This window comes from Oryctolagus cuniculus, chromosome X, assembly GCF_051225735.1.
Source record: "Oryctolagus cuniculus isolate XC-2025 breed Fujian yellow rabbit chromosome X, ASM5122573v1, whole genome shotgun sequence".
NCBI classification, from domain to species: domain Eukaryota; kingdom Metazoa; phylum Chordata; class Mammalia; order Lagomorpha; family Leporidae; genus Oryctolagus; species Oryctolagus cuniculus.
In genome coordinates, this window is record NC_142888.1 from 47,753,395 (window position 1) to 47,775,670 (window position 22,276).

General features: G+C 39.6%; 1 protein-coding gene across 3 annotated transcripts in view; it reads right to left on the reverse strand.

Moving 5' to 3' along the window:
* Window positions 1-22,276, reverse strand: part of OPHN1 (oligophrenin 1) — a 360,994-nt gene that overhangs the window by 22,054 nt on the left and 316,664 nt on the right. For all 3 annotated transcript variants that reach the window (XM_051827157.3, XM_089324107.1, XM_089324108.1), the window contains one exon: window positions 3,878-4,025. In XM_051827157.3, the coding sequence (XP_051683117.3) occupies window positions 3,878-4,025 (148 nt within the window). The remainder of the gene's footprint in view (window positions 1-3,877; window positions 4,026-22,276) is intronic.

The window sequence follows — 22,276 nt, forward strand, 5'->3', positions numbered from 1 at the left end:
AAGTAGGAAGAACATTTCAAACAAAGAGCAACTTGGAAAAGTGAAAGGTCATAGTTTGTTTAATAAAATAAAATGAAAACTTTGGTTTGAGCACAGGAGCCAATTTAAGATGAAAGGGACAAGTAGCTGGAGATGAAGTTGTTAAGATAGGCTGGGGCTGTACCTCGAAGGGCATGAAAGCCATGCTCAGGAAAATGAACTTTATCTTTGGACCACAAGAGGATAATGACTTTTTTGGAGGAATTACTGAATATGTGCTTTTAGCAATCCCTTTGAGTTGTTCATGAAAAGTAGATTGTACCACAGAGATGGCAGGTGGGGAGAACCTAGGGGAGTGCTGGTGAGAAGGATCCAAACTGGAACAGCATCAGCAAAAAGAGACAGATGCTAGAGCTATTACAGATGGAATCTACAGGGCTTAGATATGGAGAGGTGAAGTAGTCCCATGATTATGGTGGAAGAAGCTACTGACGTACTATATACCTACAAAGTTTGGAGGTAACATAATGAAATGCTGCCAGTGAAGAACAGTGGTAAGAAGGATTACTTCCTTCCCAGAACAGCACTCAGACAGGTTTTAGGAAGCACGATATTATAACAGACAAATGAACTTTGGGATAAGATAGATGGATACAAGTTTCTATTCTGTCATTTAGTAGCTGTGTTAATTGAGTAAATTACTCACTCTTCACTATAAAATGCATTGTGGGATTGTGGGTAAAGCCACTATGGGCACCAGTTTGAGTCCTGACTTCCCCCTTTCCATCCAGCTCCCTGGTAATGGGAAAAGCAGTGGAGGATGGCCCAAGTATTTGGGCCCCTGCCACCCATGTGGCAGACCTGGATAAATTATGTTCCTGATTTCAGCCTGGCCCAGCCCTGGCTGTTGCAGCCATCTGGGGAGTGAACCAGAAGATGGAACATCTCTCTCTCCCCCCTCTCTCTCCCCCTGCTCTCTGTAACTTTGAATTTCAAATAAATGAACAAAGCTCTTTTTTTAAATGCAGCTCAAAATATCAACTTCACACTGAATGTTGAAAATTATATGAGACCATGGATTCCCACCCACTTAGGATGATGAAAATCAAAAAGACTATATCAAGTATTGGATAGAATGTGGAGAAACTAGAATCCTCATCCATTGTTGGTGGGAAATCAAAATGGTGCAGCAAATCAGCCTGGTCATCCTTCAGATGTTTAAATATAGAGTGAACATGTGACCCAGCAATGCCAGTCCTAGATAATAAAAAAGAGATATTCACAAAAAAACCTGTGCATGAATGTGCATAACAGCATTATTCTTAAGAGCCAAAAACTGACTATAACTCCAGTTTTCATCAGCTGATGAATAAACAAAAAGTGCTACAGTCATACAATGGAATACTATTTGGCAATAAAAAGAATGAAGTCCTGAATACACACACATGGATGAATCTTGAACACAGAATGTTAAGTGAAAGAGGCCAGCCACAAATGACAATATATTATTATATAATCGTATTCATATGAAACATCCAGAATGGAGAAATTCGTAGAGACACAAAGTAGATTAATTGCCAGGAGTTGGGGAAAGGAGGGAAGTGGAAGGTGTGGAACTTCTTAGGGTGATGGAAATGTTCTGAAATAAGACAGTTGCACAATATACACTAAAACTCCTGAACTGTATGCTTTTAAAAGAGTGAATTTATAGCATGTGAATTATATAGCAGTTTTAAAAGAAGTTAAAAATAAAATACAAATGTCTAGACTAAGTGATGTCACTGGAGAGTTTTTTGGCACAAAGCCCTCATCACACAGAGGGGAAGATTGATACCCAAAGAGGTGAAGTGACTAGCTCAAGTTACTCAGCATGCTAGCAGCCGAGATGTTAATTTCATCAGAAGCCTTAGGTCTATTAACACCCAGTTCGTTCATGTATTGCACTTAAATACTGAGGGCCTACTATGTGCCAGGTGCTGTGCTGTTGCTATGGATACAATATGGACAAAAGTTTCTGCTGGCATAGAGCTGATATTTTGAGAGACTGTAAACAAACAAACAACAACAAAAAGCTTCTTCTGTAAAAATGAGATCATGGAACAGGAGAGCAGGCACTCAATATTCCTTTACACTTTCTCTTGAAAGCCAGTTCACATTTTTTATGAAAGAGGTGATCCCTTAAACCTCTTTATTCCTAAATACATGCATTTCTTCATTCTATAAATTCTTACCAACTCATTCAATATATACCAATAATTGTTCTAGGGGCTAGTAATAAAATTAATCTCAGTTTCTAAAGGGAAAGGCAGATAGTAAGCACGTGAACAAATAATAGCAGGTGATATGACTAAAATAAAGCCGTGTAAAGGGCTAGGGAGTGACTGAAGGAAAAGAAAGAACTAACTAGAGTGCTCAGAGAAGTTATCTATGAGGAGATGACACTTCACAGACACGTGAATGAAGGAGTAAGCCTTGTCAAGTCCTGAAGGAAGAGTATTTAGAGCCAAGAGAACAGCAAATGCAAAGGCTATTGTTAATTCACTGGTTCATTCTCCAAATACCTGCAACAGTTGGGGCTGGGGCTGACTGAAGCTGGGAGTAGGGAACTCAATCTGGGTCTCCCATGTGGGTGGCAGCAATGCAATGACTTGAGCCATCACCTCTTGTCTCCGAGGGAGCACAGCCAGGACTCAAATCTAGACACTGCGATTCCACATGGCATTTTAACAACTATGCTGTAAGTTTTATTCTAAGTGTCAAGAGAGGACACTAAAAACGTGCAGCAGTGGGAATGATGTGATCTGATTTACATTTTTAAAGGACGTATATTCTGCTGGTTTCTATAGAAAATGGATTCAGGCAGGTAAGAAGGCAAGCAAGGATACCAGGGAAGAGATGATGATGGCTCAAACAGGGTGGTAGCAGTAGGAAGCAGAGGGATTTAGCACACAATGTACGTGTAGAGATGACAGGAATTGCTGATGGATCAGATGTGACAGAAAAGGGGAAAAGAATAATCAAGGATGATTGCAAAGTTCTTAACTTCAGCAAGTGGGAAGAACCTACTGGCTCCGGGCTTCTGATCGGCCCAGCTGTGATCATTATGACCACTTGGGGAGTGAACCAGCAGATGGAAGACCTCTCCTTCTGTCTCTCTGTCTCTCTGTCTCTCTCTCTATATATAACACTACCCCTCAAACAAGTAAATAAATCTTTAAAAAATAATAAAACGTAAGTGGGGGAGAGAAGGAAAACCTGCAGAGGGGACTGAGATGGAACGAGGTGTCCTGAGAGCCAAGTGAACACAGCATTTCCAGAAGGGGGATTTAGTCAGCTGAATCAAAGGTGCTTACAAGCTGAGTCTGATGAGTAGTGGAGTAGTAGGGGCAGAGGCTCATTTAGAATGGGCGCAGTCTCTGTACCAACAAGTATTCCACTGGATGACATCTATTCATGCACATTTCTGCTTTCCTTTACCCTGTAAGCTCCCTGAAGCCAGGGAAGCAGTCTTCCCTTCACCTGGTATTCAGCACAGCATCTGGACCACAGAAGCTATTCAATCAATCCTTGTTAGCCCCATTTGAATTTCAAATCTCAAACATTCAGAAAGCACCTAGCTCACCCACTTCAAAGTATTGAAAATACAGATCTAAGAACATCTTGGATCCTCCACTGGCCTTATAAGAGATCATAGAGCTTCCTTTACAAGCTCATTCCCATACTATTCAATGCCAAATGATTAATTCCCTCTCTGGGCACAAACTATAAAGCTTACTTCCCCTGGCGCTTTTAAACTCAAAAACCAGGAAAGGTCTACCTTTGTATGGAGAAAAATAGCCACCCCTGCACCTCTGCACTTCGATATCCCCTTTGTGTCTGATCACTTAAAGGTACTAACCTTCACTTTCATCCAGGGAAGAAGTATAGAACACGGTCCTTTCTCGCAGCAAGCGCTTTGAAATTGTGATTGGTTTGTGCCTTCTTGCTGTCACCCGAGGTGGAGGCACTGGGGGCGCAGCACTTTCCTCGGGTGGGCCTAAGTAGATCTGTGGAAGGGTAAGGAAGATATCCAGGAAACAATTAGATCAAGTTTTTTGTCTCTCCAGTGCTACCTACCAGTTGGTGCCAACCAGCATCACATATAGAGACTGCCATACAACCACCAATATGGCTAAAGAAACTGAAGAGATTTACTTAATCATACTAGCCACCAGCAAAGGGCTTAGAGATCCTTCCATGCTTAAAGCACAATACCTGGAACTTCTCAACATGGAGGAGAGAAGTCAGACACAAGACTGCAACATTAGGAGCCGGCACTGAGGTGTAGGAGGTTAAGGTGCCCTTTCAACACCAATATCCCATATCAGAGTGTAGGTTCTGGTCCTGGTTATTTTGCTTCCAATCCACATTCCTATTAATGCATGTGGGAAGGCAATGAAAGATGGCTCAAGTATCTGGGCCACTGCCACCCAAGTGGGAGACCCAGATGGAGTTCAGGCTCCTGGTTTCAGCCTGTCCCAGACCTGGCTGCTGTGGCCATTTGGGGAGTAACCAGCAGATCGAAGATTGCTTGCTCGCTCTCTCTCTCTCTCTCTCTCTCTCTGCTTTTCAAGTAAATAAATAAAATACAACTTTAAAAAAAGACCACAACATCTATCCTGAATTTTCTATTTACTGCCTGGGAAGCCTTAAGCAAACCGCTTCCCTTACTGTCTGTAACAACAGGATAGCACCACCTACTTCCCAGGGTGTGGTAAAAACCAAGTGTAATGGCCGGCGCCACGGCTCAATAGGCTAATCCTCCGCCTGTGGCGTCGGCACACCGGGTTCTAGTCCCGGTCAGGGCGCCGGATTCTGTCCCGGTTGCCCCTCTTCCAGGACAGCTCTCTGCTGTGGCCTGGGAGTGCAGTGGAGGATGGCCCAAGTGCTTGGGTCCTGCACCAGCATGGGAGACCAGGAGAAGCACCTGGCTCCTGGCTTCGGATCAGCGCGGTGCGCCGGCCAAAGCGGCCATTGAGGGGTGAACCAACGGAAAAGGATGACCTTTCTCCCTGTCTCTCTCACTGTCCACTCTGCCTGCAAAAAAAATTAAATTAAAAAAAATCAAGTGTAATGGGTTGTCCAAGTTCATTTTGTGGGTTGGAGTGGGATGTGGAGAAAAACTGAACACATCTACATACACATATACACATGTGCTCTATACTTCCGAAAGGATACCAAAGAATATGGTTATTTTTTGTCTCAAGGCATGATTAATATTTAGTTGGAGAAAAGAGGGAAGAAGGACATGGTTTTCTCTTATATGTGATTTCATTCTTTTAAAATTTCATACCATGGTGTATTAGCTGTTCAATTAAATAAAATAAAAAATAGAATTAAAAATGAAACCAAACTGCCTTGGATGTTACAAAGAGTGCTGCAGGAGTACAGGAGGAGCTGTGATTTGAGTTTTTATACAGGATGAGCATCTCTAATCCAAAAGTTCAAAATCCCAAGTCCTCCAAATTCTCCAAAATCAGAAATATTTTCAGTACCAAAATGACACCACAAGTATAAAGAAATGTTGCTTCATGTATAAAATTATGGGATTACCTCTAGGCCATGTGTATATAAGATGTATATGAAATTTAATGACTATCATGTTTAGAATTGGATCCCACCCCCAAGATATCTCATTTTGTGTGTGTGTGTGTGAGAGTATATACATGTGTATGTGTATGGGTGTATTTGTATGTATATATATTCCCAGAAATCTAAAACATCTGAATTCTGACATACTTCTTATCCCAAGCATTTCAGATAAGGGCTACTCAACCTGTATAGTGTCTGATGTGTATGTTAGAATCTTCCTCTCTGGAGAAACCAATTTTAGCCTGAGTACATACACTTTCAGATAACACTCATATGTGGTGCAAGAGGAAAGGGGCCACTGTTCAGGCAGTGAAAATAACAAAATCAACTCTAATCATTAGTGTGAAAAGAAATGTTGGGCTGGTGCTGTGGAATAGTAGGTAAAACTATTGCCTTTGGCACTGGCATCCCATATGGGTGCCAGTTCGAGTCCTGGCTGTTCCACTTCCAATCCAGTTCCCTGCTAAAGTGCCTGGGAAAGCAGCAGAAGATGGCCCAAATGCTTGGGCCCCTGCACCCATATGGGAGACTCAGAAGAAGCTCCTGGCTCCTGACTTCAGATCAGCCCAGCTCTAGCCATTGTGGCCATTTAGGGAGATAACACTGAAGAGAAAAATTCTTGTGATTTTAGGTTAGGGAAAGATTTCCTAGATGTAGTGTTTACAAAAGAAAAGAACTGATAAATCAGATTTCATCAATTAAAAGACTTGTGCTTTTCTAAAACACATTGTTAAGAGAGTGGGTGAAGCTACAGGCTCAGTTAAAACATTTGCAAATCATATATATGATAAAAGACTTGTATCCAGGACATACAAAGAACCCACAAAACTTAGTAATAAAACAAATAAATCAGTTGAAAATGGACAAAATACTTGAACACTTTACTAAAGAAAATATACAAAATGGCAAACATAAAAAGAGTTCAACATCATTAGGTCATTAGAGAAATGCCAATTACAACCACAATGAGATGCCACTGCATACTTAATTAGAATGGTTACAATTGTTTTTCTTGTTGTGAATCTCATGTTACAAATTTATTTTTATAGTTTTAAAATTTAAGAACTTTCATGCTTAATGAAAATTTAACAATTTCTAACATTTTGCCACAATTATGTCATATGTTGACATGCAGATATATACTATTTTTTTCTTGAAAACAGGTATATTAATAAAAGATTAACCCACAACACATGTTGTGAAAGATATGGAGGAATTAAGATTTTCATGGTTGGTGACAATGTAAAGTGGTACAATGTTAGAATATTTTTTTTAAATGACCAAATGAAATAATCTAAATTGTTATATAATCATTAATAATTTTGAACTCAGTTTTAAAACTCTCAAAGGAGAAATCACCAGACCCAGATGGTTTAACTAGAGAATTCTGTTACACATATAAAGAATTAATATAAATTTTAGTCTCTCCAAGAAAGTTAAATGATACAGTTTCTTAGGAAAATAGTTGAGCAATTTTTAGAAAGTTTAACATGTAATTATCATATGGATTATTCACTGCACTCCTGCATATTTACTCAAAGTATAAGAAAACAGTCACATAGACTTTTACAAAAATTTTCATAGTTTCTTTATTTGTAATAGTTTCACCTGGAAACAACAAAAGTGCCCATCAATTTGCAAATAGGTAATCAAATTGTGGTGTATATATGATGGAATGCTACTCAGCAATAAAAAGGAATAAACCATTGATTAATGCAACAAGTTCAATTAATCTGAAAATTGCATTGAATGAAAAAAACAAGACACACACACATGAAGATATACACACAGACATACATACAAGCACACACATATGTCCTATATGACTGCATTTTTTATATAAAACTTTGAAAAATGGAATTAACCCATACTGACAGCAAATTGATCAGTGGATGCCTGAAGCTGGCAGGGATGTGGGGTGGTGAGAGGGGAAGGACTTCAAAGGGACAAGAAGATTTTTGAGGGTGATGAAATTTGTTTATTTTCTTGATTGTAGTGATGATGTATGCATATACAAAAATTATTAAAAGCAAACACTGTAAATATGTCTACCTCTATAAAGCTGTTTAAGAAAAAAAAAAATAACAACATATTCTCCTGCAGACTTAGGAGTGCCTGTTCCCTCACAAATATTTGCTGAGCAAGAATCTCTATATTAAGATGACAAAATGCTTTCCAATATTTTCTGTAACTACCAAGTTATTCTTTTCATGTTTCAATATATATTCTGCTTGGAATATATTTCTAGGTGTGGTGTGAAAGAAAGATAATTTTACAAATGGATGACCAATTTTCCATATTATATTTCTAATATAAAATTTAAAACTGTCCCAAACAGGCTTTCTTAACCAAAATACAAATACAGAAGCTATCATGCAAAATAATAGCAGCCCTGACATAAACATCCTAATTCCAAGGCAAAAGATGTCCCTGGAAAATTACAAGGTAAGTAGTAAATGTTGTTGAAGAAAGCTCTAAAAAGTCTCTAAATTTTAGATATCTAACACATCTGAGTTCAAATCTCAGCTCTGTCACTTATGACCTGTGTCACCTTAGGTAAGTCATTTAATCTCTCTGGGCCTCAATTTTGTAATCTGTCAAACAGGTATATTTAAATTAAACCTTCAAGCATAATTTTCACAATGCACTGAAAAATGTTCAAGTGCCTTTCTAGCATGAATCCACCTTCCCTCTCTGCAAAGCCTTTCCATTTGGTCTGGAATAGAGCTTCTCGACTAGCGGCAATTTAATCCCCCAGGGCACATTTCATGAAGTCTGTGGAAATGTTCTATTCTCACATCTGTGAGAGGGAGTTTAGCATCTAGTGGGAGAGGCCAAGGATGCTGTTTAACATCCTACAGAACACAGGGCAGTCTTCACAACAAAGATTTTTGGCACTAAATATCAAAATGGTGTCTAGGTTGAGAAATCCTGCTCGAGCAAAATAAATGGGAAAAGCAAATGGGAATATGATTACTAAATGAATACTGGCTCCAAGAAAATTTTCATCCCAAACTCAATTTCTGAAAATAATTTAGAAAAATTGAGTGAAGGAAAACAGAATGCATATTTAGCATATTTACTGCTATCCATCCATCCATTCATCCATCCATCCAACAATCTCTTCTGATTGCACCAAGGTGAGTATTAATGGAGGCAAACTCATCATCTCCATTATTTCCCCTTGCCCAGCTAGATGGCACCCTTCCTTGCTGAGGCATTCATCATAGGACCTTCCTTCCCAGACACCCTTCTCTCAGTCTCACTTCATAATTCACAGAAAGGGGAGGTCAACAGAAGTAAAATTCCACATTTCAATACTAACAAACACATTGGCATCTACATAGATAAACTTACCCTTTCTCCTCCTCACTCTCTACCTAAGGAAAGCACCTCTACCTGTGCTCTGGATCTCTGGATCCTATCTCATCTCCTTCTGGCTCTTCAGGGACCTTCCTCCATCATTCACCTCCTTTGTTACTCTAATGTTTTTTAAAGGCATTTAAACTAACTTAAGCCTCTCCAGTTAAAACCACACCCCACCACTCTCAACAATACATCCTTTCTTCTTCACTTCCTGGCCAGTTTGGCTTCCAGTTCTTCATCTTCCATTTGCTCCTCAATTAGGTCTTCTGTTTCCACAAGAATTATCATTTACCTCCTAATTGTTAAATCCAAGGAACACTTTTTCAATCCCTATCATGACTCTCCAGCATTTGACCCAGTGAGCCACTCTCTGTCTAAAAGTGCTTCTCTCTTTACTTTCTCGAATGATCCTATTCCTAATTCTATGACACCTCCTGGCCTCTTTCATTGGCTCCCTCCAAATTTTGATCTTCCCCAGGAGTGTGGTCCCAGTTACCTAATGATCTCACTAATCTACCTTGCACTATCAGATATCCCCACGGTTTCTATGCCAATAAATCTAATTGCCTGCTCAGTATTGCTATCTGCATATCCCAGAGGTATCTCAAACCCAATATCTGCAGAATTAAACAGATTTAATTCTTCTCCTAGTATTATTTATTACATGAAACAATACTAATGTCCAAGACAGAAATCTGAAAATTATTGTACTAGCATTTTTCTCTCACATGCCACATTCATTAAGTCACTAAGTTCTAGCATTTATGCTTCCTTAATATGTCTCCAATCTACTCCCTCTGCTCATTGCCACTACCTCAGTTTAGAGCCTCATCATGTCTCCAATTACCACAATCATCTCCCATCCTGTCTCTCATCACTCTATAATCTTTCTAGCCTGGTGCAGAAAGTGTAATCCTTCTAAACTTAAATCTAAGAGTGCTAATCCCCTGCTTAAAATATTTCAGTGACTCATCACTATCCTCGGGACAAAGTCTAAATTCCTTGGTCAGCACACACATAATCTGACCAATCTCCAGACCCTGTTACCCTATATTCACCATATTCCTTTCATTCACACCCCACGCTACTGCTATTACTGATTTATTGTTAGTCTCTGAACTATTGAGTTCTTTGGTTTCTTGTGGTACTTTAGTTCTTTGATTTCTCATTGCTGTGTGTATGTAGAGATGGCCATGTCTAAAACACCTTCCCCCTTTATGGCAGAGGCTATTAATTGCCTCCCAGCATCCATCCTCTTCTTCTTACTTTTATTAATAGAAGTCCCTGAGTTTTAGCCAGGATCCCATGCCTCCATTTGCCAGCCTCCCTTGTAGCTACATAAGCCATGTAACTAAGTTTTAGACAATAAAATACAAGTGGAGTTGATGTATACAAACTTCTGGATCATGTTTTTTAAAAGAACCTGTCTACATTTCAGTCTCTCATTTCTCTTTCTCTCTAGGTAGTAAATGGAGACAAATAAACAGCAATCTCGGATCCAGAGATTAAAGTCCAATGGTGAAAATGGTAGAGCTGGCCCATCAATCTTGAATCATTCACCTCTAGACTTTACATGAGAGATACATGAACTTCCATCTTACCTAAGCCTCATTCTACAGTCCTGTGGTGCAGGAGGATCTCTGTTACAGGAAGCCAGCCTATACCCTAATTAATCTGCTTCTCGATGTTTCTCTGACCTGATACATTAGCCACTGTATGAAGCCTTCTCTGATTCATTTTCCCTGTGCTTCCAAAACATTCAATGTTCGTCTTTATCACAGTAGTTATCACACTGCATTCTAAGTGTTAATTGGTCCTAATTACTGAGCCCCATGACTTTCCTGACAACAGAGATTTCTGCCTTATTCATGTCTAGAAGTTAAGCCCTAGTAGGACATCCAATAACAGGCAACAGCTCAATGACAGTTTTTAGAATGAATGGATGAATCTTGGCTGCCAGGCCCTTTAAAGGCTATTAAATAAAAGAGCTTTTTAAAATTGACACATAATAATTGTACATATTTATGGGATAGAATGTGATAATTCTATAGATGTATGTAATAAGTAATGATCACATTTGAGATAATTAACATTTAACTCTAAACAGTCATTATTTCTTTGTGTTGGGAAGTATGAAACACCTCTCTTTTAGTTCTGTGTGTGTGTGACAGATATATATATATATATATATATATATAGAGAGAGAGAGAGAGAGAGAGAGGAGAGGCAAGATTTATTTAAGTCAGAAACTTGCTGCAGCAGCCAGGAGGGGTGCTCCAAGAGAGGAAGACCCCATCTCTTTTAGTTCTTTATAAAATATATAATAGGGGCTGGCATTTGGTGCAGCAGTTAAGATGCTCCTTAGGATACCCACATGCCATATCAGAATGTCTAGGTTCAAGCCTAGGCTCCACTTACTACCCCAGCTTCCTGCTAATGTGCACCATGGGAGGTAGCAGGTGATGGCCCAAGTACTTGGGTCTTTGCCACCTACATGGGAAACATGGGATTGAGTTCTAGGTTCATGGCTTTGGCCTGGCCCCATCCTGTTGTTGCAAGCACCATGGAGAGTGAACCAGTAGATGGAAGATTCTGTGTATGTGTGTGTGAATTTGTGTTTGTTTTTCAAATGAAATGAAAATTAAAAAAATAGAACTAAATTGTTGTGAACTTCTAATGCACTATAGTAAAACTTATTTCTCCTATGTAACCATATTTTGCTATCCATATCCAACCTCCCACTGTCCTTGCTGTTCTTCCTGGCCTCTACTGACCATTATTCTGTTCTCTACTTCTATAAAATTAACTTTTTTTCAGCTTTCTCATATGAATGAGAACATGCTGTACTTGTCTTTCTGTGTCTGGCCCATTTCACTCAGCATAATGATCTCCAGTGTTGCTGCAGTGACAAGATTTCATTTGTTTTTATGACTGAATAATATATCATTGTGTGTGTGTGTGTGTGTGTGTGTGTGTGTATGTGTGCCATATTTTCTTTACTATTCACTCTTACGGGAAGTGGGAAGAAAGAGTATAACACAGAGGTTAAAGAGTCAGCTTGGAATCAGAGTCAGTGCACTGTGACCTTGTCACTTATTAGCAGTGCAATCTTGGGCAGTGTACTCAAACTCTATGAGTCTCAAACTTGAGGGTAAATTTGCATTTTGCAAACTTCAGCTGCAAAATGAAAATAATAATACGATCTACCTTATAGAGTTGTTGCGATAACTGAATGCCATAATATATACAAAGAACTTGGCCTGGTATATACTAAGCACTCAATAAATGGTAATGATTACAATTATTACCTACCCTAAAAGGGACTTAAACCTACATTTCCTTGGAATGAGACAGAGTTAGAAGGAAATATACATATTCAGAAGGAGAGGGGGAAGGAACAGAGAAATATTTGAGATTTTAGTAAAAGTGGGTGAAGTCATTATAAGTTATAAAACTCAGGGGATGTGGACTTAATGGCTGTTCAACATCTCTGTCACATTAGATGATCTTACTTCCTTCCTGGTTACACAAAGTATCCACTTGTCATTGATAAAGCCCCTTCCTGACAGCCTGCTCTTCTACAAGGATCTAAAGTCCTTAATAAGGATATGGGCTTTGTGACTTCCAGGGTTTATAATGAGAGCTGCCAATTCCAGCTGGACAGGGTGCTGTCTGCAGGTCCTATCACCCCCACGTAGACTGAGTTATTGGTCAGGAGCCTTTTGAGACCAGTCCTGCCAATGTACCAGTAGATAGGGCTCAGAGAAGGTGCTTGGTGGGCTTAATAACACATTATCTTTCAGTGAGAGAAGTCCAGAAAAGCAGAGGGGATAATTCCTATTGTGCATCCTCTCTAAAATCAAAATGTGGCCTCCATAACCCTACAGTCATCATGGTTGCAACATCATTCCCAGAGCTGGCCTACAGATGTAAACCTTGGGGCCATGCTTTAATGCGGAAATATTGGCAATAACTGTGGTAGGAAGAATTCACTTACCTCTCTTGCTATTCTGCAGGCCTTCCAAAAGCCTCACTTCACATCTCTTTTTTAATGATGAACTTTAAGCCTATGTGTTACTGCTATTCCCCTTGGAAAGACAAATGGAGCAAATAATCTTCCTTGATCACTCAAATGCATCCACTCTGATCGCTTTGCTGTTCAACATGCCAAACATACTTCTACTTATGGACCTTTACACTTGGTTTTCACCATTCACAAAATTGCTCTTTCCCAAGGTAGTCACCATGACTTGGACTCCTACTCTATTTGGTTCACTGTCGAAATGTCACAATAACAGAGGCCTTCTCTGACTGCCTTGTGTAAAACACCAAACCCCTTAACCCTGTTTTATTTTTCTTTAAAGCATTTACCACCTGATAAATATCTTGAGTTTTTTAGTGCCTTTTTCTCCCCAGTAGAATACAAGATCCATGAAAGGAGGGTCTTTATTTTATTTTAAGGTATATCTCCCAATGCCTACAACTGGGCCTGGAATGCATTAAGAATTTGGTATTTATTGAATTAATGGATATTTAATGGATATTATCAGTGCCTTAAAAATGGAACTGTAATGTAGAGCTATCACTAGTGAGATTGCAAAGAAAAATTTGGGGACAATTCTATAACTTTTCTTAAGAGTAAGGAAGGGAGGCCGGCGCCGCAGCTCACTTGGCTAATCCTCTGCCTGCGGCGCCGGCACCCCAGATTCTAGTCCAGGTTGGGGCACTGGATTCTGTCCCAGTTGCTCCTCTTCCAATTCAACTCTCTTCTGTGGCCCGGGAAAGCGGTGGAGGATGGCCCAAATGCTTGGGCCTTGCACCTGCATGGGAGACCAGGAGGAAGCGCCTGCTCCTGGCTTTGGATCAGCACAGCGTCGGCCATAGCAGCCATTTGGGGGGGGGGTGAACCAACAGAAGGAAGACCTTTCTCTCTTTCTCTCTCTCACTGTCTACTCTGCCTGTCAAAAAAAAAAGAGTAAGGAAAGGAAGAGATGAGAAGCACAATATGTCTTGGTAGTCCAATTTTAATGCAAAAAATCTTTTAGAGGCCAAAAGGGAGTTAGGAGAGGCCCCAAGAAAAGAAGTTCAGTTGTCTCTACTAAATTCCCTATTAACTTCTTGAGTATCCATGGAAGATTTACTCAAAGAAGATTCTGAGAGAGGAATAACCATGTACCCTTTGAAAATAGCAAAAACAATTTCTAAAGAAATGGGAAAGTCACCGCATATGGGGCCTTTCTACACGGCTGAATACCAGCTTACACAGGTTATAAAATAAGCTCTCCTGCATCTCATGCAATCATTGTAAAGGGGAGGTAGCAGCAATAGCAAGAGAAGGCGTAATGATGGTACTAGCTGCTGACCTAGGATACTAGCTAAAATATTACTTTGGAGGAACAAACTTTTTCCAAGTTCAAGCCACAGGTCAGAGTTGATTTCCATAGTCTATTGCTACACAGGCTTTGTTATGTGTTATTTATAGTTCTAACATATCTTAACTCATTTATTGACTTCACAAATTTCTTTCTCTGAACAAAAATTCCTTTCTCTATAAAGAGAATTTGGGCTTAGAGAACATGGTTGATCAACTAATACATTAGAGAATCAATTCCTCTATCCACCTTTGACACAGGGTCAAAAGAGAAGAGAAAAACTAGAAACATAAAAGTTTAAGAAATTATCACTAGAACTTGGCAGGGGACATACTCTTAATTTTCCTCCTCTGGACTCCTGGAGTGGTTCTTCTACAGCTGAAAAATTAAGTAGGAATTCTTAACTCATTGACAGAGTTGATCAACTGACTAGGGAGAAAACTAGAAAGGTGATTTTAGGCCAAATGCTTGGCTGGGGATAAAGAGTGTACATTGTCCAAGGTTACCTAACAATAAGTGCTGGCGCTAAGATAGGACTTGAGATGTATTTGACTTAAAGGCTAACACTCTTTCTAGTATTTAACAATGACAGAAACCTTTTTTTAAAAAGATTTATTTATTTGAAAGGCAGAATTAGAGAGAGAGAGTAAGAGTGAACTTCCATCTGTTGATTTACTCCCCAAATGGCCACAATGGCTAGGGCTGGATCAGGCTGAAGCCAGAAGCCTGGAACTCAATCTGGATTTTCCACATGGGTGGCAGGGTCTCAAGTACTTGGGCCATCTTCAACTGCCTTCCCAGGCACATCAGCAGGGAACTGGATAGGAAGTGGAACAGCCGGGACTTGGACCAGTGCTCATATGGGATGCTAGGATTGCAGGCAGCAGCTTAATCCATTGCACTACAATGCCAGTGCTGAAGAAAATATTTTAAGTTTAAAAGACATTCCTTGGGTAGCACCAGTGTCTGGCAGAACTTATTTTCCCACCCTCCAAAACTCCAAAAAGAGGACAGACTGATTTCTGTAGACTTTCTGTAGACTGGTGAAGAACACTTAGGGCTTCACAGTCTTTGGTAGTAACTTGAGAAAAAAATTCCAGAAGGTGGCCAGAGAGGAGTCTGGGGTGGGTGGGGGCCAAATCAGTGCTGTTGTCTGCGCATTTGGTTGGCTCTGAGTAAATGCTAGCTGTGCTTAATTCTGGAGACCTGGTCTAAGAGAACTGAATAGCCAAGCAGTGTGAGTACTTTTTCATTCTGATGGGCCTTGGTTATTGACCAGATCTATAGTCAGGAGCCCAACTCCTGGAAATTCCTCTTCTGAAGGCACCTAAATCTGGATAACACTTGTGGGGCTTTGAAACCTAGACAAGAGAGGGATCACCGCCATTGAGAAGAGGGTTAATGAATGCTTGCATGAGTTTGGTCACATACTATGTCTTTTCTTCTCTGTCATGTCTTTAGGTGTCAAAAGAGAAGAAACTTAATGTAATATGGTCACTTCCAATAGCCAAAGGCCAACAGATCCAAACTCATTCTAACTCTTGGAAATCTTGGCAGAACTGAGCAACTATCCAGATTCTCCCCAGATGCCATTTCAGAGTTGCAAATATCAGACTGTCCAAAAAACATCTTGCCTGTCTATAAATCAAAGCCCCAATACTTGGCACTGAAGAATCCCAGCTTTCCATCAAGTATCCATTTATTCTCTGGCTAAGGCTGTTAGGCTTTCTGGGATCTGGTTATATTAGCAAAAACCATACTCTGAACTACATTAGAAACAAAGGTGGCGATGGGTCAAAAATAATGAGCTCTTAGCATTTGGCACAGATCAGTTTAAACATCAAGTGTGTCACCAAGTTTGCTTAGAGTATGTACAGAGTTTTGAAAATGTCACGTCTGTTGTTACCGAGAGCCAAATTTTTTAAAAGAGGGCTGTCACTAAGGCTATTTTTGGCATCAGCAACACATAGTCTTTAAGGTCTTTTTAGATATAACATTCTAGAATTCTATCAAGTTCTACCCATACATTATACTTATGGAAATACTGATGTTCAAAGTGAGTTGCCCAAGGCCTCAAAGCTAGTATATGATAGAACTGAGACTAGAATACATGAATTCTAATGCCAAATCTGGTACCCATTCTTCTTGAAACATAGTACATCCTGTATGGAATAGTTATATACTCCCACTGAGTGCATTCAATAGGTCTATAATGCATACTCTATGATCTACTGCCCTGGTCAGTTTTCTTGTGGAGAGACTATCGGGGAGAGAGGAGTGAAAATGAAATCAGAACTTATTAGGGATATCTCTCTGTACTGGTTATGGATTATATGTTTTTTACTAAGAATGTGATGGCAGATTTCAAGTGGTGTTTTCCTTTGAGACTAATTTAGGATGTTTTTAGGCTAGAAGTAAAGAGTTTCTCTCTGTCACCTAACAACCATAAATAAACAATGGTCTAGGGACCTCTAAAAAAATCCTCTTCTGACCACAAAGATTCAATAGGTATTAAGACAGAAGGATTATGGGAGAATATCATCAGTAAAGTAAAGTTTACCTCCCATCCATTCAAAAAGGGGTGGCAGGTGGTGTAAGGCATAGGGAGGTACTTAAGTTTGGTGGGCAATATACCATCTAAAAAAAAATACTTAACACATTTGTCTCATGAATCCTCCCAATAACCCAGTGAGGTAGGTCTAATTATCAGTCTCATTTTTAAAACAAAGGAAACAAGGCTGGGGTGGGGGATGGAGGGTCAACTGGCTTGTTTGAGACCACCCAGCTTGCAAAAGATAGAATTGGGATTCAACCTCAGTACAATGAGGTCCATTGAGTACTGTCTGGTTCCAAAGCTATTTTTTTACATTCTTTCCATTATATTTTACCTCTAAGGATATTTGGGGAGCCTACAGAGATGGCCTGGACATTTCCAGGGTTACACGTAAGCAGTCTTAATCCAAAAGCAGCACCAACCTAGTTATCAGTCTCCAAACCTCAAAGCAAAGAAAAAGCCCACTCTCTCTCCCAAAGCTCCTCCACTGATTCCTGGTCTCAGAAATTTCTATTGGCACCATCACCAGACTGCTTTCAAGTACAGTTGCAAAAGTAAACCCATCTGGCTCTCTAACACACTCGTCTGATCTCAATGTTACTGTATTATCCAGATTCTAGCGTTCAAATCTGAGACTTCAGTCCACTGACATAAGAACAGCAAAGGCAAAAGCTAACGATAAGACAATAATCATGAGATGTTTTTAAATTCTGAAAAGTGGCTGATTTTATATTCTCTGTCCTCCTCCTTTCTCTCTCTCTCTCTCCTTCATTTCCCACAGAAACAAAAATCCTAGAAAAAGAGAATAAAGACATATGTTTAATTTATGATGGTGTGACAAACTTAACTCATGTAGGCCTCAGCTTATCTGTAAGTAAGACTGGGGAGATTACCCCATAAAGTTGTTGTGAGGATTCAGTGATAATAATCAGTTCTAATAACTGAATAGGAAATGGTTACACAGTGCTGGACACACAGCAAGCTCTCAATAAATGCTATTACTTTTCCTATTGTTCTTACAGTGTCAACTGGAGAGAGGAAGGGAAGGAAAGGTTATTCTCACATCCACTGCTGAATCCTGAGCATAATTCTTATGGTGAACATAATTCAGAAGGTGACTCATGGGAACTATTTCAGCTCTCTGAACACTGGGGGTAAACCCCCATCTTAAAGCTGTCTCCTACAGTTATCACCCTATCTCATAGGCTTGGACCCTTATTTACCTCAAACACATCCTAACCTTACTTTGAAACATTAAGAGAACTGGACTTTAGGAGGATGTGTGAACATCATTTTTACTTAGCCAGGGTTGAAAATTTGGTGTTTTTGTTCAAAGATTAACTATGACTAATGAACACATCTGAAATTTCTCAATTTAATTCTTTGCTCAAAGATATTTTTCTTCAGGTTACCCTTTGATCTTAATATTCAGACTTAAACAGTTTTTTCTGAAGACTCATTTGCAAATGTTTGCCAAATCCCCAGCTAACTATGTATTAGACTCTAAAAATGTCCTCATATGTACAGATTAATAAAAATGCTATTTTAAACCTCCTTTCATTTAACCTTTAATTTCTGAAATTAAAGACAATGAAACAGACTTGGCTTAATTAGAATTTTTCATGGTCTCCTTATATACATATATATAAATGAATATTCATATGTAGACACAGATCAGCTATATACTTTAAAAGGTAAATACATAAATCTGTATAGTAAAATCTATAAAGTATAAGTATATAATTAAGTAATATTTTAAGATATTTACATATGTACTTACCTAATTTTGTACACAGACATATAAAGGTACTTCTAAAAGTTCACGGAAAATGGAATTAAAAGTATGAGTTTATATTAGCGCAAAAAATGTTTAAGTCATGCATTGTTTTTTTATACTACACTTTCCACATATTAAGAAAAACCTGGCACCAAGAGAAACTCTTGCATCAAATTCCATTTTGCTATGAACTTTTTACAGTACCCTCCTATGTGTGTACCCACCTACCAACCCATTGTCTCAAAAAGCAGAGATGGAGGGACACATTCATCTGTTCTGTTGCTGCCCTCTGGTGGCAGACAAAAATTCCCAGAGGCCATATTTCAGAAAAAAAGGAGGAATAAACCAGAATTGGAAGGGTCTGTTTTTCCTGGGTTGCTAGACTGGCTGTCTGAAAAATAAATACATAAATCAGAGTCCTTTCTTAAAGGGGGTTCTTGTTTGCCTCCTGAAATCCATTACATTGCTACAACACTGGTTTTTATTTCTCTGGATTAGGTCCCATTTGGGCATTTGGGAACATAGGCAGCATTTGAGTTTCCACAAACTCCACATTGAGAACAGCCCTGCAATCTCTGGCCAGTTTACAGGAAGAATTGCCCTCAACCATCTATGTCTTGCAGTGAAGACTGTGGCATTCAGTTTTCCCTCAGTCATGGCATCTAACCACACATCTTTGGAGATAAAGGCAAAATCCATGTTGACACACACTGATAATAGATTTTCTAATTCTCTTGAAAATAATTATTCTCCCAGAAAACTATACTTAAAGCAATTAAGCAAGATCCCATGTGATTAAAACAAAAACAGCTCTCACTCAGTAAAAGGGAGATAGGCGATAAAGACAGAACTCAAGGAAGACTCAAACAGTTAAGTCAACAGTAATGATGCAAAGATAAGCACAACTCATTGCTACCTGTAACACCTCACATAAAACAGGTCCCCCACTCAATGAGGTATAGCCCTAACTTGATGGACTTAGATTTAAGCCTCAGCTTTACCACTCACCATGTTCAGTGCCTCCATTTCCACATCAAAGAAATGGACATAATAACCATCATTCACGAAATTAGAAAAAGGACCAAATGTGCTAAATGCACATTGGCTCACACTAGCTGCCTGGCCTGATTCCATGCCCACTGAATACAAATCTTAGTCTAAGGAGGCTAAGGAGGCAGACCTAGCGCCAATGAATAGAGCAGAAAGGGAGGAAAAGAGCCAATACCAGGTTGTGCAGCAGGTAAAACAAGTTTGCAAAGCCCAAGTGAAACAACTGGGAAGAGTTTCCAGTTCTTTTATAAACCAGCTGGGATGCACTGCGGGGTGTGAGCTGAGGTTTCAAAGAGTACAAAACTGAGAATGGATTTGGAGAAATATAAGTTTGTTTTTTTTTTTTTTTTTTTTTTTTTTTTATTTTTTGACAGGCAGAGTGGACAGTGAGAGAGAGAGACAGAGAGAAAGGTCTTCCTTTGCCGTTGGTTCACCCTCCAATGGCCGCCGCGGTCGGCGCGCTGCGGCCGGCGCACCGCGCTGATCCGATGGCAGGAGCCAGGAGCCAGGTGCTTTTCCTGGTCTCCCATGGGGTGCAGGGCCCAAGCACCTGGGCCATCCTCCACTGCACTCCCTGGCCACAGCAGAGGGCTGGCCTGGAAGAGGGGCAACCGGGACAGAATCCGGTGCCCCGACCGGGACTAGAACCCGGTGTGCCGGCGCCGCTAGGCGGAGGATTAGCCTAGTGAGCCGCGGCGCCGGCCGAAATATAAGTTTGTTACCACTGCTGTACCACGGGAAAAGAAGTTTTATGTAAAATTCAGGGTCTGGATCAGAAGATTTTAAAGTTTCTTTGCAGTTCTAATATGTAAATGAATCCATCTTGTATTCTGTCCCCGTAAGTGAAATAACTCTCCGTTCTCAAAACGAAATCACTAAGAACTGCCTTCAGAGCTGCTCCTGTAATTTCGGGCAGCTCCCCAAAACAGAATGTTCAGGAAACAAAAGTCAACCTTCCCCTGCAAGTACAAATTACCTCTGTGTTTCAAGCTCACAGCACCAGGTTCGGGCACCCTGATACAGACTGCTCAGCGAGCCAGGGAGAGCAAGAACTTCAGAATAACTGACAATGCTGTTACCAGTGTACAGTACTATAGAGACAGATCTTCTTGCCCAGTTCCATATCTACTTTTCCACTTTAGAAAAAAGAAGTCACTTAGAGAAGATGGATATTCCTTTAAGTATCAATTCTACTAACATGTTCACATTTTACTTACAGAATACTACTTTTATTTGATTTACAGAATATTTACTGAATACTCTTAAAAGAGAAGCTTGAGGAAGGGAATGACAGAGAAACTAAAAACCCATGTCTTTAAGCCCTTTGCTATTAAAGAGCAAGTGGAAGTGGAAAAAGAAACACATTACTGAAATTATAATATATGTCAACTGAAAAAATCATATTCCATTAGCTGAACGACTTGGCTAGAACATTTAATCCCTGATACTAGTACAGCAGCATCAGCTCTCACATATATTATCTCTTTTAATCCCCACCAACACCCTATGAGGTTGCAGCTACATAAGGTCCAGAATTTCTGGAACAATCTCATCCACACATCCTTTCGGTCTGTTTTTCAAAACAGCAATTTGATAAATGTATAATAAACCAAGACTTCATTTTATATCACTACATAAGATGCTTCATATGAAATAAATTCCTAAATTAGAAGGGATCCTTGGTTACCATGTTTTTGTTTGGAACACATGGTCAGAATACATTATGGTATCACATAAAGGTCAGAAATTCAATCACTTAATACATATTTACAGGTTACAAGCATGTGGCAATTTCACTTAACAGCTGACCACTGCTTAACAGAAATGATATCCTATTGGATATTGGGGATAACAGATAACGGGTACTTTAACTGCTCTTCAAATTATGCCAAATAATAAACTTTTAGCATCTTAGCAAAATCACACTTTTATGAAATGGACTGGGATTGAGGTCGTTTGTGAAAAGATAGATTTTCTGGTAAAACTGAAATTTGCATTTTGCCTTAAAAATTGTATAAATTAAAAAAAAAAAAAAACAGACAGTCCAGGTGGGCTTTAACCTAACAATTAAGACACCTGTGGCAAATGCCCAGTTCTGGCTCCAGTTCTTAACTCCATTTTCTGGCTGACACAAGCGCTGGGAGACAGTGTTAATGATTCAAATAATTAGATTCCTGCCACACAAATGGGAGACCTGGAGTGAATTCTCAGAACGAGGCTTCAGCCTGCTGCAGTCCAGGTGGTTGTGGGCATTTGGGGAGTAAATAGAGGAGCGCCCACCCTTCACCCCATCTCCTTCTCACTCTCTTTCTCACTCCTTCTCAAATAAATAAAAAAAATAAAAATTTAAAATAAAAAATCACTCTGATTTTGTTAGTCTAGTGATGAGAGACTAACCATGCTGATGCCACTGTTATCCACTTATAAATGCATGACAGTATTTAAAATGCAATGAAACATGATATACTCAAGAGCTTCCATGATGAATACTGCCTTCAGGATAAAGACCAAATTACTTAGCCAAGCACTCAAAACCCATGATTGGAT